The sequence below is a fragment of the Octopus bimaculoides genome, chromosome 11 (assembly GCF_001194135.2).
Source record: "Octopus bimaculoides isolate UCB-OBI-ISO-001 chromosome 11, ASM119413v2, whole genome shotgun sequence".
In the NCBI taxonomy this organism is placed as follows: Eukaryota; Metazoa; Mollusca; class Cephalopoda; order Octopoda; family Octopodidae; genus Octopus; species Octopus bimaculoides.
In genome coordinates, this window is record NC_068991.1 from 23,006,064 (window position 1) to 23,019,801 (window position 13,738).

The 13,738-nt window shown below is 33.7% G+C and overlaps 1 protein-coding gene across 5 annotated transcripts in view; it reads right to left on the reverse strand.

Moving 5' to 3' along the window:
• Positions 1–6,494: 6,494 nt before the first annotated feature.
• The window catches only part of LOC106879938 (presenilin-1), a 47,062-nt gene continuing 39,818 nt past the window's right edge, over positions 6,495–13,738 (reverse strand). For all 5 annotated transcript variants that reach the window (XM_014929696.2, XM_014929697.2, XM_014929694.2 and 2 more), the window contains 2 exons: positions 12,323–12,435; positions 6,495–10,643 (listed from right to left, as the gene is read on the reverse strand). In XM_014929696.2, coding sequence (XP_014785182.1) covers positions 10,488–10,643; positions 12,323–12,435 — 269 coding nt within the window. In that variant the 3' untranslated portion in view covers positions 6,495–10,487. The remainder of the gene's footprint in view (positions 10,644–12,322; positions 12,436–13,738) is intronic.

Below are 13,738 nucleotides of genomic sequence, written 5' to 3' on the forward strand. Positions count from 1 at the left end.
ACTTCCTTTCTTTCTTGTTGTGTCTTAAAAAGTTTGCTTCACAACTAGGTTCAATATGCATTGTATGGCTCTTTACCACAGCAAAACAGTAGAACAATTTAACAACATAATAAAAATAAGTTTTATTTTTGATGATGCTTGGTTTTACAGTTCCTGTCACTCAGCTTAGCAGCTGATTAAGTTGTAATTTGGTATTGGAAGGTTAAGGGCTTCCTTGATGCATGCCAGAGGAGCAAATAGCTATCATATTGATAGCATCGTGGTGAAGAGTGCTTCGTTGAGGAGCGAGAGACCTTTAACGTGACAACTCCTCGCTCCTCAACGAAGCACTCTTCACCACGATGCTATCGATATGATAGCTATTTGCTCCTCTGGCATGCATCAAGGAAGCCCTTAACCTTCCAATACCAAATTACAACTTAATCAGCAGCTGCTAAGCTGAGTGACAGGAACTGTAAAACCAAGCATCATCAAAAATAAAACTTATTTTTATTATGTTGTTAAATTGTTCTACTGTTCCTGCATGATTAATTCAAAACAATGTGAATAAAAAGGCATTACATTTGACAGAATCTGAATGCTAAAGGGTTAAAGCTGTTACACCTGTGACTCATACAGTCTTTCTTTAATGGTTAGTACTGTATTACCTAATGTGTGCTTCCTTTTTCGAAAATGACAGAGTGTGATTTGAGGGAAATTAACTGCTAGTAGCTCTTTTGAATAAGTTTGTATGCCACAATGGAGATATAAATTCTAATATTTCATTAAGGGCACTTCTTTGGAGATAGAAAAAAAAACCCCAACAAAATTCTCACTTTTACTGCAGCATACAGAGAGGAATTCAAATTTGCTAAAATTTATTAATTACATTTTTGCTGATATGCTACACACTCTTTCCTTTGGAGTCTGTCTTTATTGCAGACTATATTGAGTCAAGATGCTGGTATAAAGTTGGCCATAACACTGGTTGATATAGTAAGGTAGCTGAATTCATGCACTGTGTAACAAAATTTGAAATTTTTGTCTTTGGTCAGTAAGTGCTATTTCCTATTTGCTTCTATCTTGAAATCAAAGGAAATGGCTACTATTCCCTTCAAACTTTGCTTTTGTGACCTGGACGTCAATGTTTTCAAACTGACCCATTTTCTATTCCATTTCATACAGGTTCAGCACTGAGTTGCTGAAGCAGAAATATCGTTATAGCTCAATATCACAGATTTGCTTGACCTTAACCACTTGAGAGCATATCCCTTAGTGACAAACAATATGTGCATCTCTGATTACGAGCAGCAGTAGTGTGGGAGCATCATAGCCATGTGTTGAGAGGGATGTTTTGGGGTTTGAATAAAAGCAAAGTTTGAAGGAAATATTTGCCATTTTTCATACTTTCTAGGGGTAAGCAAATAGGAAATAACAGTTGCTACACAAGAAATAAAAATCATGTTACACAGTGTTATATAAAAATGTTTACATATATCAAAATAGTCCATACATTGTGTTGAGCTTTTCTATGATGAACCTGTTTTTGGACATTTGTTGTTCTGAACAACAAATTTTGGAGAAAGAATATATTCTATTAAATTAAATTGGTATATTACTGGTACTTTTCAATTCAGAAAGGATTTGAGTCAAAGAGTATGTAACAAATTATGACAAAATTTGCTTGTACACTAATAACAATAACAATTCTTTCTAATTTTGGTATAAGGCTGGCAGTTTTAAGAAAAGGATGTTACTTGATTACATCAAATTTGGTGCTTATTTTATCAACCACAGAAGGATGGAAAGCAAAATTGACTTAGCAGAATTTGAACTGAGAGCTTAAAGAACCAGAAAGAATACTGCAAAGCATTTTGTCTGATGCACTAACGAATTTACCTACTCAAACTAAAAACTGGATCTTTCGATTCACTTGTCATATTCCTGGTAATATGGTTCACAGCATAGAGACATTGTAAGGAAAGTTGTCAACTGCCTCAACCAAGTAACATTCTACAATTTCATCATTGTTTTAACATCTACTTTTCCATGCTTGCATGAGTCAAACAAGAATACACTGGGCCAGTTTTTTATGGCTGGATGTCCTTGTTGGCAACCGTCACTTGGAAACAAGTGATGGCAATAATTTCCCAGTCTATCAAACAAGAAACCAGCCAGACGTGTTTTGGAGAACTGAAAATGACATCAGATGAAAGAGCCTTTTGTTTACAAAGGTTATGTAGAGTAGGTCAAGAAGCTCAAATGACAACGCTAGCAAAACCATTGTTTATAATCAACCAAGTAACATGTAGAAGAGGACTTCTGAACCCACACACACCTATACAATGAACTTTTTTCAATTTCCACCAACCAAATATATCCATAAGACTTTAGTTGGCCTGGGACTATAGTAGAAGACACTTACTCAAGATGCTATGTAGTGGGATTGAACTCAAGGTTGGGAAGTGAACTTTTTAACTACTTAACCATGCTTATGCCTATGACGATGATGATGAATTTATACACAGATGACTGGAGCCTGGTGCAGCTCTCCAGTCAGCCAGCTCCAATCAAACCATCTAACCCATACCAGTATGGAAAATGGACATTACATGATGATGATAAGTAAAAATGTAACAACAGAATGCTCCTATGTGCCAACACAGAACATCATTAATTTCACGAAATCTACTGTTTCATATAAAAAATGTGGTGTCATTTGGCCAGTTGAACAATATACTAAGGCACCAATTGACAAAATTTAATCCAAGTAATTAGTAATATGTCAGAAATTCAGGATGACTATTGGAATTGATTTCCATACTATACTGAAGTTTGGTGAATTCTGAAGTACAGAAAACACAGTTTCTGTGTGTGTGTGTGTTACCATGTAATAAAAGGGCTAAATAGCTGTAAATATGCATGCTGAATTATAACAGGTCATTTAGACTAGTGTTTCCCAGACAAAGCAAAGCTCTGTGGGGCCACAGAAATATTTGGGAATTAGGGATGGGTTCACACAACTACCACTCTGTTTCTTCCTAAAATTCTTTAAAATTTATACACAAAAACATACATGCAATGCATTATCTGTATCTTATGTTCCTTCATAAGAGTAAAAAAAGAATTCATTTGTCACTTTGAAAATAATTTATTATTGATGTGGAAAGTGTTGTATGAATTAAACATGTTACTGCTTTGAAGTTCATACATTCAAGGCCAATCTCTAAGAATAATTGCCTGCATTACTTCACTAAAGTTTGAGACAATGTTGCAATGTTTCTGAATGGTAAGCAGCATGGAGAAAAAATACTAACTGCCAAATGTGATATATTCTACCTTTCAGATGTATCTGAGAAGCTAAATAATACTAATCTTTTAATATGTAAAAAGCCTACTAGCACTTTTCTTGGAAAACTTAAATCTATTTAATACTGGGCATAAGTAATTCATACATTTTCTATCCCTTGCCACTAATGAAGAGGAGCTACTAGAGAATATTTTAGAGCACTTGAAATTGAACAATGAGATGGAAAATAGGTTCAAAGATCTCATGAAAATGCACATGCCAATTTGGGTAGTAGACTTATTTGTAACAAATACAGCTGATATTGATATCAGACTACAAAATAGCCTTACTGAGATGCACAGTAATCAAATTGTTCAAGCTAAATTTTTACCATGGGCTAGTAGTGAAATTATGATGAAATTTCCATTGCTTTTCCCTACTTCTTCAGTGAGTCAGGTTTTAGCCAAGTATCCTTCCTACTAACAGAACCTCTCAATCACTTAGAAATTTTAAGTAGAAGTGGTCTCCAACCAAGGACCCAGATATTGAAAAACTTGTGAAACTGCATCAACTGTAAGGATCTCAATGAATAAGTACAGTAAGAAGATAATACATGTTTTTATTTTGGTAAAATGATTTTACTTTTGTGCTCAAAAGGTAATATTTTTTTAGAAGTTACTAATTTTCTGGATATCAACAGAAATTTTTTTGTCCACAAATTATATTAGCAAAATATTGTTTGACTATAAATGGTTTTATTGCACAAAATATTTTTAGTTTTTTGTAAAATAAAATAATAGAAACAAATGTGAAATTAACTGACACTAATAGTTTGATGGTGTTTATTATGTTAATGTTAAATGTAAGTTTTATAATTATTTTTCAACCGTGACTTCTTTCTACAGTTAACTATTTGTTACAAAATTGAAGTGTTTTCAATAATAATGTCTAAGGGAGAGGACCTCAGAAAAATTAAAGATTCCAGGGTGGGGAAGCATTTTTGCTTGATACAACTTTCTTCAATCAAATATTTCAAAATATAAATGGTAAACATAACTTCACCCTATATACAGTAGTCGACAGTCTCTAGAATTTTGATAAAGTAGACATTGCTGTGTGGTTAAGAAGTTTGCTTCCCAACCCACATGGTTTTGGGTATGGTTCCACTGCTTGGCACCGTGGGCAAGTGCCTTCTACTATAGCCCCAGACTTGCTATCTGTTTCTGAGTGGATTTCACAGATAAACTGAAAGAAATCCATTGTATGTGTGTATGAAAGAGTATGGACTATGGGTTAGGGTATTGCACTCAGAATCACAAGATCATGGTTACAATTCCTGGAACAGGCAGTGCATTGTGTTCTTCATTTAAAGTGACTCTGTGATCACTTTGACATCTAATGTGTGGCACCTGTACAAGTAAATTTGATTTGATGGAGGTAGTAAGCTACGTTTCTGTCTCCTTGTCTTTACATTATATGAGTTATAAATGGGTGTCACTGTCATTCATTTCCATTATTCTGTAGAAACATGTCTGCCCATTAGGAAATTTTAGCTTGCTTGGAAATAAGTAATGGCTGGCAACAGGAAAGGCATTTGGCCATAGAAACTTAGCTTCAATAGATTCTGTCCAACTTTATGTGTGTACCCACACATACTGTGATGTTAGAATGTGAATTATTTGGATGAAACTTTTTCAGGAATACAGATTAAGAGACAGGACCTGTTAAATGGTCACTTAGGCCCTGACACCTCATATTTTCTTGCAGCATCATCTAAAGCCAGTAATCTACAAGAATCGACCAAGAACCATCAGTGTACTAAAGGAATTAGACATCTGTACAAATACTCCGAGTGTTTCAAAATCATGTGAGTATAACCAAAAATGCTTGCATGTTGAAGAATAGTTTGTACATTTGTTGTTATTTCAGAAAATGAATTAACATGTAATCACTCTTTCAATGTATTCAGATTTTTTAACCCATCTCCTATGTGTGGGTGTAGTGTGCATGTGCACAGGTGCAGAGACATTACAGGAACATTTTAAGATTAACAAGCATTTCATTGCAAGAAAGCACAGAGAAAATAGTTCTTAGTGCTGTTTGAAACATGTTGGGTGAATAACAATTTAGATAATATATAGAACAAATACACATTTTTCATACACTAAGAAAAACAATATGAGACAAGGAGTTTAGATAGAACTCTTATCTGTAGTTCTGACCATGAGACAGATTCAGCTGTCAGTAAACATAATTTGCATATGGGCATTAGTAGTGTAAATCATGTGAATTGATCTCATCTGAGAAGTGAGTGTGTGTTGTGACCATGTGTGAAGAACTTACCTTTAGACTATGACATAATTTTTTTTCTCTGGTTCCAGTAATATCATCATTATTTAATGTCCACTTTTCTAAGCTTGCCTGGGTGTCAGATGGAACTTGCTGGGGCAGATTCTCTACAGCTGGATGTCCTTCCTATCACCAGCTCTTGCCTGTTTCCAAGTAAGATAATATTTGCTGTGACCTGACATGTTTTTACAGAGGACTGGAAATGGAGGACACCAATTGCATGATGGTGATATAATTATCACATGAAGTCAAAGAGACAGTAAAATACACACACATATATATCTTATCTTTTACTTGTTTCAGTCATTAGACAACAGTTATACTGGGGAACAGCCTTGGAGGATTTTTAATGAAATTAACTGACCCCCAGTACTTTTCTCATTTCTAAAGCCTGGTTTGTTTTGCCAAACCACTAAGTTACAGGGATGTAAACATACCAACATCACTTGTCAAGTGGTGGTGGGGGACAGACACACACACACACATACATACATACATACAACAGGCTTCTTTCAGTTTCCATCAACCAAATCCATTCTCAAGGCTTTGGTCAGCCCTTGGCTATAATAGAATACATTTGCCCAAGGTGCCACACAGTAGAAGTGAACCTGAAAGCATGTGGTCAGGAAGCAAGTTTCTTACCACACAGCCATACACACATGGGCTTCTTTCAGTTTCTGTTGGCAAAATCCACTGACAGGGCTTTGGTCAACCCAGGGCTATAGTAGGAGACATTTGCCCAAAATTCAACATAGTGGAACTGAACCAGAGATCATGTGGCTGGAAATAAACTCCTTACGCAAAACCATGCCTACACATATCAATACAAATACTGAAAGTAATAAATATAAATTTAAGAAGAAAAAAAAGAAAAAAATTTAGTAAGTTTCTACATGAAAATATTGGTTTATTATCAATCCCTTACAGCGAAATTATGGAAAAACATTTTTAAACAATGGCAATGTGAAAAAAACAAAGAAAAATGTATCATTTAACCTGTTTTCTTAAGCAGATATAGATTTTATTGGTATTAACACAAACTATGATGACAATGATTAACCCCTCTTACTGTATTTCTGGTGAAATACCCTGCTTTATCTGATTTTTTTTAAATAATGAAGAATTGAGTAAAATAATTTTTGTCATTAAGATTTTGTATGGAACATAAATTAACAGAAAGCTTTAATTTAGATCCCTTCAATACAAGAAATTTGTATCATGGAGTTAGGGGAAAGGGGTTCAGGTGGGTGGGTGGGTTTGTTTTATTATAAAAAATAATTGAAATATATACACACACACACACATATATATATATATATATATATATATATAGATGCATACATATACATTTATATACATACGTATATATAAATTTATATATATGCATACATACACATATAAACACATATTTAGAATTTATATATTTAGCATGCATGTAATCTATATATACATTTGCAACGTGTGTATAATATATATATATATATATATAGACACACATGCACATATATTTGGCATCTATATACATATATTTAGTATTTGTATATACATACAGGTGCAGGCAAGGCTTTCCAACCACATGGGGTCCTGTACCACTGCATGGCACCTTGGGTGAGTAAATTTGGTAGGTAGAAATTGAAAGAAGCCTGTTGTGTGTGTCACTGTCATACAAGAAGTGTCATGCATTTCCAATGCTCTGTGTAAACATGACCATGAGGAAATACTGTTTTCCTTGGTAGCAGATTAGGGTTGGCAGGAAGAAGAGTATCTGCCTCACTAAGCTCCATCCTACCCAAGCAAGCATGGAAAAGTAGATGTTAAAACAATGATACACACACACATATATATGTATTATGGGTAAGAAATTTGTTTCCCTACCATGTAGACTTAGGTGCAGTGCCTTGTGCAAGTATCTTCTACTATAGCAACCTTGTGAGTGGATTTGGTAGTCAGACGCTGAAAGAGGCCCATTATATATATATATATAATGTGTCGGGGCCAGTGCATACTCTCATCTTGCATCATGTGATGATTGTAAATGAGCATCGTCATCATACAAATGATGTTCATTTCCAAGCCTTCAATGAAAACCATGTCTGACCATAGGAAAATATTACCTTCATTAGAAACTAGTGAGGGTTGGTGACAGGAAGGTAGAAAATCTACTTGAACAAAGTATCTAGCCCATGTAAGCAAAGAAAAGTGGACATGAAACAATGATGATGATATACATATGTATGTCTGTGTGTATTGAGCGAGCATATATCATGCTTGCATGGGTTAGATGGAATTCACTGAGGCAAATTTTTTACATCTACATGCTCTTCCTATTGCTAATCCTCACCTGTTTCCATGTAAGTTTGAAAGTAAACTCTGCTTGTATGACGAGAGAGAGATGTAGACATACATGATGAATTCCTTTCAGTTTCTCTCAAGCAAACACATTCACAAGGGTGTGGTTGGCTTGGAGCTAAGCAGAAAATACTTGCTGAAAGTACCACATAATGAATGAAAATCACATAGTTGGGAAACAAACTTCTTAAGCACACAGTCATATATATATTTCATATACATATAATGTTTATGCATATATATTTATACACATAAAAGTCATTATCATTTAACATCCATTTTCCATGCTAGCATAGGTGGACAGCTTGACAGGAGCTGATAAGGCCAGGGGCTGCACCAGGTTCCATTGTCTCTTTTGGCGTGATTTCTATAGCTGAATGCCCTTCTTAAAAACTATAGCTTGAGGCACAAGCATGACTGTGTGATTAAGTTTACAGTTTCCTTTCTTCACAGGAACTGTGAAGGACAGAGTCTGGAGTAGTAATGAATAGGTGCTATTGCATGTTTGAATCATGGCATGGCTGTGTAGTTAAGAAGTTTACTTTCCAACTACCTGGTTTTGTGTTTGGTCCTACTGTGTAGCAATTTGAACAAGGTCTTGTGAGTGGATTTTGTAAATGGAAACAAAAAGAAGCTTATTGCGTATATGTATGCATGTGCACATATGAGTGTGTATCAGTGTGCTTGTTTATATTTGTACTTCTCTGAAATCACTGATGCTGTCATTTTCTGTTGTGAAAAATCATTTACTACCTTCATGCCTTCAAAGACATAAGGAATTCTTTACTTGAAAAGCAAGTACATGTTAGTAAATAGAAGAGCACTGAGCTGTAAAAAAATGCCTCAATAATATATACATCTAACTCAAACTACCATGGCATAACAGACATAAATCAAAGGTGTGTGTGTATCTATATATATATTATCATGAAATATTAATTTTATTCAATTTATTTTCCCTTCTCTTATAGCATTACTAAGTTATCTTATACAATTGAAACCGGTAGCATATTTTGATAAGAATATATTTTCTTCCTTTTATTCATAAATAGAATTCTCAAAATATTTTCTTTGTTTTTAATGTGTGTGTGTGCATTTAAAATACAATACATAAAAAACATATACACTTACATATATATGTATACAAACACATATATATGTATACAAACATACATATATGTATACAAACATACATATATGTATACAAACATACATATATATATACAAACATACATATATATATACAAACATACATATATATATATACAAACATACATATATATATATACAAACATACATATATATATATATACATATATACATATATATATATATATATATATATATATATATATATATATATATATATATATATATATATGTGTGTGTGTATGTATGTATACAAACATATATGTATGTATACAAACAGACATATATATATATGTATGTATGTATACAAACATATATATATAGTATGCATGTATTTTTAGTATACTACACATACACACACAAATATACTGAATAAACACAAAATTTTTGTTTAAATAAAGATTTTAAATACCAAGTAATAGTTAAATTAGTGCAAACAAATTTCATATATCAACAAATGTTGAATTCACAAAACATCTTAAAGAACCCCTGCAACCACTACTAATACTACTACTACTACTACACACACACACACACACACACACAAGAGTATACTTTATAAATGAAGGGTTAGAGAAAATATGTAACGTGTCAATATGCAATGTTCTGATACAGAAAGATACTGTTAGGTTAAAAATGTTAATATTTTCCCTTTCCCATAGAATGAATAACAAAGACAGCTTGATAATAGGTGAGTTTTGTGTCGCTCAAAATACAAGACGGATGGAAGAGAGTATCAGAAAGGTTCAAGGAAGTGAAGTGTGTGTGAGTGTATGCATGCAGGATGGGGAAGGAGAATAGTTTTGAGTATTGAACTCCCTTACAGGGAAGGAAACCTTGCTAACTAGTGGAATAACATTGGGTCAGCAATGATGAATGTATTTACATGTAAGAATCAATATTGGAGAATAAAGGCATTTTCCTTTTGCCTTCTCTAGAAACTACTGGAATGGCAATACAAAATATCATTGTATGTATATGTATGGGAAGGGCATGGGAGGGTCAGTCAAAGAACCAATTTCATCCATATCAGCATTTGGATGTCCTTAAATATAGCTGACTCTTAGAATTCAAGGATAAATAAACATTTGGTCTGTTGATTGTGTCGATTCATGATTTTCTACAATCTTAAATCTTGCATAAAAACAAAACAACTTTTCTTCAAAATTTTAGCAGTCGTCAAACAAGGATGATGATGATGATGATTATGATGATAGAAAAGTCTCTCTGAGGAAGTTAAAATAACCATTGTCTAAGAACAAAAGAAGCAGTAATGAAAGACATATACAGGGCAATGATTGCTGTCTATAGACGAGGATACTCTTTCTTGGGATATAGTTAACAATGACAATAAAAGTAATTTCATCAAAGGTTATATATACATCTGTTCACTTGCTAAATTATCCATGAATGGTCGTACAAGGCCACGGGTGGCAAAATTGAAAATCAGTCCAAATGTAATCGAGATAGGCAAAGCAGGTAGAGCTTTTCGAAATATTGCCAACAGAAGCAGAGTGAAGCATAATCCCTGAAAAGAAAAATAAATATAACATATATATATATATATATTAATATTTTAGAACTTCAATAATAAATATATAATAAATCAATGAAAAAAATTTTCTAATATTAGTTTTAATATAGTAGTTTAACAATAGTGAAAAAGTTGCAGTTTGATCCGAAGTCATTCTCAGTTCATGAGACCTATAATCAAAGGTGATCCAGCCATGCCTATTCCAACATTTGTATTTTAGACAATATCTAGGGCCTCTTTATTGTAGACTTCCATTTTTAAAATGGTAGAGTGTGAAGTTGAGAGAGATTTGACTCCTATTTCTAATTAGATGAATAACTTGTTATATTGAAGGTCATGCAGAACATCAACCATTACTGACTATGTTTTCTAGTTATAATTTTGTGCTCAGTCATTATCAAGATACCATAGCATTAAGATGCTCATAAACCTTTATGAATTCCAACTGTTGTAATATTTATGCAGTGAGAACAAAGTGTCTAATTTAACAAAGAATTTGAATACAATCTGGCAGCTATTTCCAGTATGTTAAATAACCATTTTGAGCCATTTCCCCCTCATCGAGCTATGTTGACGGACAAAATTTTAAAAATGAAAATTCAAAGCACAAGTTCGCAGGTGGAAAAGAAAACAGAAAGGAAAGCACTTGTGACCATTGTGCAACACCTTTGCTAGAGTCATCTTTCATAGACACAGGTTGAGCAAAGTGTTATATATATGTATAGGCTTGGGAGTAGATTTGGCTGAAAGAAGCCCCTAATATATGTACAAGGGAGTGCAAAAAGTTCCTGATCAGTTAATTATGATTTCATTTAACATATTCCCCACTCAGATTTACACACTTATTGCAGCAGTCCTTCAGTTTATCTAAGCCCTGTAAAAGAACTTGGAAGGCTGGGCCTCCAAACAGGCCTCTCGCGAAACCCTTAAAGCCAGGAACTTTCCAACACCCTATCAGATATATTTATTCATAAGTACAAGGTGCAGGCATAGTGGTGGTAAAAAGTTTGCTTCCCAACCACACGATTTCAGGTTCAATCCCACTGCATGGCACCTTGGGTAAAAGTTTTCTACTATAGCCTCAGGTTGACCAAAGCCTTGTGAGTGGACTTGGTAGAGGGAAACTGAAAGAAGCCTGTTGTATGTATACACACGTGTGTGTGTGTTACTGTCTCCTTGCCATGACTTCATGTGATAATTGTAAATGCTACACAAAAAATATTTCTGGACATGTTACTTTACTTGTAAATAGGTGAGAATGGATGACAGGAAGGGCAGTCAGTTGTAGAAAATCTGTCCAACCCATGCAAACATGGAAAAGCCGACATTAAAATAATGATTGTGCTAATGATATATATGTACATGATAGGCTTCCATAGTTTCTACCAACCAATTTCAATGAAAAAGTATTGGTTGGCTCAAGGTCTCAGTAGAAAACACTTGCCTAAAGTACTGCACAATGAGATAGAACTCAAATCACATGGTATCAAACTAAACTTTGTATCCATACAGCCAAATATTTTATGGTACTTATTCTGAGTTGTACAGGCACTCCACTGTTACTCTCCAATCAGAACCAGTGACTGGCCTTTTAGAAATCTCAAGCCAATGCTTTTATTCACAAAAAAAAAAAAAGAAAGTAATAAAATGACATAATAATTTCTGATACTTACAATCAATATAGCTACAAAACATGCCAGTGTTGTGTTCCAATCTCCATAGGAAGAAGCCTTACCAACTAGAACACCATAGAATATAAAGTCTCCAAGACCCAACTTTACACCTCCTAGAAAAACAAAAAACATTTATGATTAAAAACAGGAGAGTTTAGATAGAAAAAAAAAACAGATTAGGACAAAGATGCAAAACAGACAACACATTAAATTAAAGTCAGCAACTAGAGAGAGGACAGGAGATCAGGAAAAGTGATAAAGAAGGAAAAGCAAACAGAAAAGTAAAAATCATAAAAGATGAGAAAGAGAGTTGGTAACAATGCACCTACGCATATATTGGCAGAATTGAGTGCAGACCTCCACAACACACAATCATTATCATCATCACCACCACCATCATTTCAACATATACTTTTCCATTCTTGCATGAGGCAGATTTTTTTAAGGGCCAAATTCCCTTCCTATAAGGAACCCTCACTTGTTTCTGAACAAGTCAATTGAACTATAAACAACCTAGACATGCTTTCAGAGGATTGCAAACAAATGACACTCCTTGTTTGAATAATGTCTCTCTCTTTACAGTCAGCATGAATGTGTGAAAACATCATGGTAAACACACTCAGTCTCACACACACACACACACACACACACACATTATAGACTAGCTGAATTACTTGGCATTGCCAGATTTACTGCACTTCTTATTCAGATTAGTAAACAATAAATATGAAGATATATTTTTTTCTCATAATTATTTCAAAATATCTATATTTTATTTTAAAATATCCAAATTGTAATAATAGAATTTAAAACTGAAAATCTGTCAATCTTGAAGCACCTCAGGGCAAACAATATTCATTGAGTAATTTTTTTGTTGGTGTCCAAATGAATAAATTGTTGCTGCTTCCAACTCGTGAGCAACCCAACATAGATTTGGTCAGGGGAGAAGCATGTAATAGAGAGAGAGAGAGTGATAAATATAAATTTAAAATAAAAATTTAGTAAGTTTCTACATGAAAATATTGATTTATTATCAATCCCTTTACAGCGAAATTATGGAAAAACATTTTTAAACAAAAAGAAGAAAACAAAGAAAAATGTATCATTTAACCTGTTTTCTTAAGCAGATATAGATTTTATTGGTATTAACACAAACTGTGATGACAGTGATTAACCCCTCTTACTGTATTTTTGTTGAAATACACTGCTTTATCTGAATTTTTTTAAATAATGAAGAATTGGGTAAAATAACTTTTGTCATTAAGATTTTGTTTGGAACGTAAATTAACACAAATTTTTAATTTAGATCACATCAATACAAGAAATTTGTATCATGGAGTTAGGGGGAAGGGGTTCAGGTGGGTGGGTTTGCTTTATTATGAAAAATTGAAATACACACACACACACGTGTGTATA